General features: G+C 30.9%; 1 protein-coding gene across 1 annotated transcript; it reads right to left on the minus strand.

The window, feature by feature from the left end:
• Positions 1-513: 513 nt before the first annotated feature.
• On the minus strand, positions 514-4627 carry LOC111715835 (calmodulin-2/4). The gene is made up of 4 exons (XM_023491219.1): positions 4585-4627; positions 4265-4402; positions 2478-2538; positions 514-1043 (listed from the first exon to the last, which is right to left on the minus strand). Exons 2-4 carry the CDS (start codon positions 4385-4387, stop codon positions 916-918), a joined length of 312 nt encoding a protein of 103 aa, XP_023346987.1. The 5' UTR covers positions 4388-4402; positions 4585-4627; the 3' UTR covers positions 514-915.
• Positions 4628-4664: the final 37 nt, after the last annotated feature.

The raw sequence follows: 4664 nt of genomic DNA on the forward strand, positions 1-4664 counted from the left end.
TAGTAATCTTGTGTGATATATAAACAATCTTATCAAGCTTCTCTTAGTGAAAATATAATAATAAGTTATAAGACTCATATAGTAATCTCGTGTGATATATAAACAATCTTATCAAGCTTCTCTTAGTGAAAATATAATAATAAGTTATAAGACTCATATAGTAATCTCGTGTGATATATAAACAATATTATCAAGCTTCTCTTAGTGAAAATATAATAATAAGTTATAAGGAATAAGTTATATCTAAGTTTCATTAGAGTAAATCCTCACGGCCTCTATAATTCAGGGGACATTAGTTCCAAAACTAACACTTGGCCCATTTCTAACACTGAGTGTTAGAAAATGAAAGACTGGGTTTTTGAGATCCTGGCTCATATCCAGTGTAAAAGTCGATAGTAAAAACTATAAACAACATTTTATTAAACATGACGAGGACAACAATTCCTAATTTAAAATTTGTTTTAATCAATATTATAATAGGAGTTCTTTTTATATTAAAGCTCTTGACCGTTTTCAAGACAATGTCAGGTTTTCCATTTTGGAACATATCCTAAATTTGAAACATTGTTGCGTTTTCAAGACAAACCCCATTTTCCCGTTTTTGAGTATAATCCACAATCAAAGAGAATAGAATTTATATTAGAGTGGAATTTACTCGAAAAAAGTGTAAAACGTAATTCTTACAATAAATTATAAATAAAATGATTAAACGTAACTATCAACTTTTGAATGTTTAAGTAAAGTGTATACAGGGAGATCCAGAAAACTCTGGAATAGGAAGTCGACTTTTAGGCTCAATTATGACTTTAAATAGTCCAATGAACATGAGGTATAGTGTGCAGTGTAAACAGACCAATTTCACTTAATAAGTGATTTAATAACCTACAAGTAAAGCTTTTTGCTTTGGTACAAAAACTAATGCTCACTGTAGTCTAAAGAGTATGTTAATGATAATATATACTTTAAGTATGTCCCTGCCTTGTATGTAACCTTCCCTGGCAAATGTTTAAGAACAAACTTCATTTCTTCTGCCGGTATACAACCTTAAATATAAGAATTAGAAATATATGTTTAATTTTATCTACATCGTAGGACCCAAACAAATTCACGTATTTGCATTATTTCACTCAGATCTTAAAAAAATCAATTAAATTTAAAAATAATCATAAAAATAAGAAATAGTATGATGAATTTAATTCAAAACCTTTTTTATAATATAGTTGATATTTCATGATTATTTTTTTACTTCAAAGGGAGTGTTCGCTAAAAATGAAAGGGGGTAAGGATTAATGCGATAAAAAAGCGCTTTTGATCGCTACTAATCTTACTTCTGTCTGTTGCGTCTGTAAGGAGAAAATTGATAAAGACGTCTTATACCGAAGAGCGTAGCGCCCATACAAATTGAGGAAGTTGGAACATACGACTTAGACCGTAAAAAAATCAAATTATTTTCAAACAAATCATTCAGATATTACAACCTATAGTCATCGATTATCATTCGCCACATTTGTATATATTTAATATTTTATACTAGTTTTGATTTTGTTTTTTAAAATAATATTTACCTTACAACTTGTTTTCGAACATTCCTGGAAAATATGAAAATGTCGTCTTCATTACCAAAAATCCTCAAAACAGGAATAAATGTTTTTATAAGTAACCCTCAGATCATAACAATTAAAACATATTATGAAAAATCAACTATATATCAATGTGGCGAAAGATAATCGATGACTATAGGTTGTAATATCTGAATGATTTGTTTGAAATTAAATTGATTTTTTACGGTCTAAGTCGTATGTTGCAATTTTCTCAATTTGTATGAACGCCATTTTATTCGGTATGAGACGTCTTTAACAATTTTCTCCTTATAGACGCAACAGATAGAAGTAAGATTAGTGGCGATCAAAAGCGCTTTTTTATCGCAGTAAGCCTATACCCCCTTTCATTTTTCGCGAACACTCCCTTTAAATGCGAAATATTTTAAACAACGAATAAACATTTAAATACGAATTTGTAAAACCCATGTTTGAACCGCTTTGATACATCATTTTATTTTTATTTTTTATTATTATTTTGTGACGTGGTAGTTTACAAAATTATATGAAAACTGTCTCTTCTAAATGAATAAATTATGTAATTATTCATAATTAGGTATATTCAGATGTATTCAACATGTTATATAACAATGACATGATACAAGTTAATTTTGTCCATAGAGAGGACATATTTTTTCAGCTTTTTCAAAAGCTTAGTTCGGGGTGAGAGGAATTCATTCAATCCAATCAGTTAATAATTTGATTGTGATCGCAGTGCCTGGCTTAAAAAATGACTAAACATAATTGCTGACCTGGGGGTATGTTTTACATAAGAATTAATTTTGAGATGTATTTACTGAATTACAAGGTTGTGGGACTCGAGCAGTTGGACCTGATATGAAGGGGGCCTCATGTTTGGAAATCATTACAAACGTCTACCTTCTTCATCTTTACTGAAAACTCTAAATGTATCCTTGAAATGTGTTTCATTATCCATCTCCTAAATATAAAGTATATTTATGTACAATATGTTAGGGGGGGATAGTTTCATTATCCATCTCCTAAATATAAAGTATATTTATGTACAATAGGGGGGAATATTATCCAACTCCTAAATATAAAGTATATTTATGTACAATAAGTCAGGGGGGAATAGTATCATTATCCATCCCTTAATATAAAGTATATTTATGTACAATATGTCAAGGGGGAATAGTTTCATTATCCATCTCCTAAATATAAAGTATATTTATGTACAATAAGTCAGGGGGAATAGTTTCATTATCCATCTCTTAAATATAAAGTATATTTATTTACAATAAGTCAGGGGGGAATAGTATCATTATCCATCTCCTAAATATAAAGTATATTTATGTACAATATGTCAGGGGGGAATAGTTTCATTATCCATCTCCTAAATATAAAGTATATTTATGTACAATAAGTCAGGGGGGAATATTATCCATCTCATAAATATAAAGTATATCTATGTACAATAAGCCAGGGGAGAATATTTTCATTATCCATCTGCTTAATATACATTTATGAATATGCCAGGGGGAATGGTTCCATTATCCATCTCCTCAATATACAATATATTTATATACATTATAAGTCAGGGGGTAATAGTGTGAATATACAGTATATTTTTAGTAAACGCCTACTCCAAGACAATGTCTTGAACAGTTATGTATCTAAGTACAAGTCAGATTCTCTTGACTATCAATGTTAACCCACTGGGCACATCTCCTTAGCTATGTCAACTGGACAATAGCAATCACTTGATCAAAATCCCAAACAGGACACAATCCACATGACTACAATCCTGTGAACTATCAACACATCTACCACTGGGCATGATTTTGTTAGCTATGTCAACCGGACAATAGCAGTTAATTGATCAATGTCCCAAACAGGACACAATCCACACGACTACAATCCTGTGAACTATCAACACTGCTACCACTGGGCATGATTTTGTTAGCTATGTCAACCGGACAATAGCAGTTAATTGATCAATGTCCCAAACAGGACACAATCCACATGACTACAATCCTGTAAACTATCAAATGCCACTACCACTGGGCACAATCTCATTACCAATGGTAACCGGACAATAGCAATCACTTGATCAATATCCCAAACAGGACACAATCCACATATCTAAAATCCCATGAAGTATCAACGCCACTACCAAGGGACGCAATCTTGTCAGCTATGTCAACCGGACAATGGCATTCAATCAATCAAGTCAAAATTCAAGGTAACAATCTCAATTCTTATGTTTCAATGAAACAAAATTTCTCTTAACACTGTAATCAAATCGGAATTTCCGTATCAACTAAGGTATATTTATTCAGTTTAGATTAGAATTGGGTCTTTAACAGTGTAATTACAAGTTAGGCTCTGTTATATATAATGTAGTTAAGCAATCATAATATGGGTATGACAGAGTTATATATATCTAAATACATTGAATGGGTTTAATTTACGTATTTATAAGATTAGTGAGAATAGATATAATGTAGTTAACAAACAGACAGACAGACAAGCCAAATTTATATATAGATTAACATGGATAGATATAAACGTATAGTTAATCTAGTCACAATGCATATTTTAATCATGTTTATCTAGGTATGCTCAGGTTAACAAATATGGAGATTGCTATTATATTTGCTACATATTCATGTATATTTATATCAGAAGGGAAAGGTTTAATTTACCTTGCATTTATCTCCCATGACCAGAACAAAATCATTAAAGTCCAGAGTTCCACTACCATCATCAATCTTGTTTATCATATCTTGAACTTCAACATCTGTAGGGTTCTGACCAGCCCGCCTCATTGCGTACTGTAGTTCCTGGTAAAATAATAAGATAAAATGTACTAAATACCCCTGAACAATACAAAATAATAAGGTCAATTATAATTGTAATAGAGAAATTTTATCAAAACTTCTTGTTCCAATCAAAATTGTCAAGTATGTTACCTTAGTAGAAATACTACCGCTCTTGTTCCAATCAAAATTGTCAAATATGTTACCTTAGTAGAAATACTACCGCTCTTGTTCCAATCAAAATTGTCAAATATGTTACCTTAGTAGAAATACTACCGCTCTTGTT

This window comes from Eurytemora carolleeae, unplaced genomic scaffold, assembly GCF_000591075.1.
Source record: "Eurytemora carolleeae unplaced genomic scaffold, Eaff_2.0 scaffold1671, whole genome shotgun sequence".
NCBI lineage: Eukaryota > Metazoa > Arthropoda > Copepoda > Calanoida > Temoridae > Eurytemora > Eurytemora carolleeae.

What these genes read in the sequence shown, in the direction of transcription:
- LOC111715835 (XM_023491219.1), bottom strand. Translation starts at nt 4,387, where the DNA reads ATGAGGCGGGCTGGTCAGAACCCTACAGATGTTGAAGTTCAAGATATG. An exon ending in TCATGGGAGATAAATGCAAG is followed by an intron (nt 2,539 to 4,264) that starts GTAAATTAAACC and finishes CTTTATATTTAG; the next exon opens with GAGATGGATAATGAAACACA. An exon ending in TTTCAGTAAAGATGAAGAAG is followed by an intron (nt 1,044 to 2,477) that starts GTAGACGTTTGT and finishes CTTATATTTAAG; the next exon opens with GTTGTATACCGGCAGAAGAA.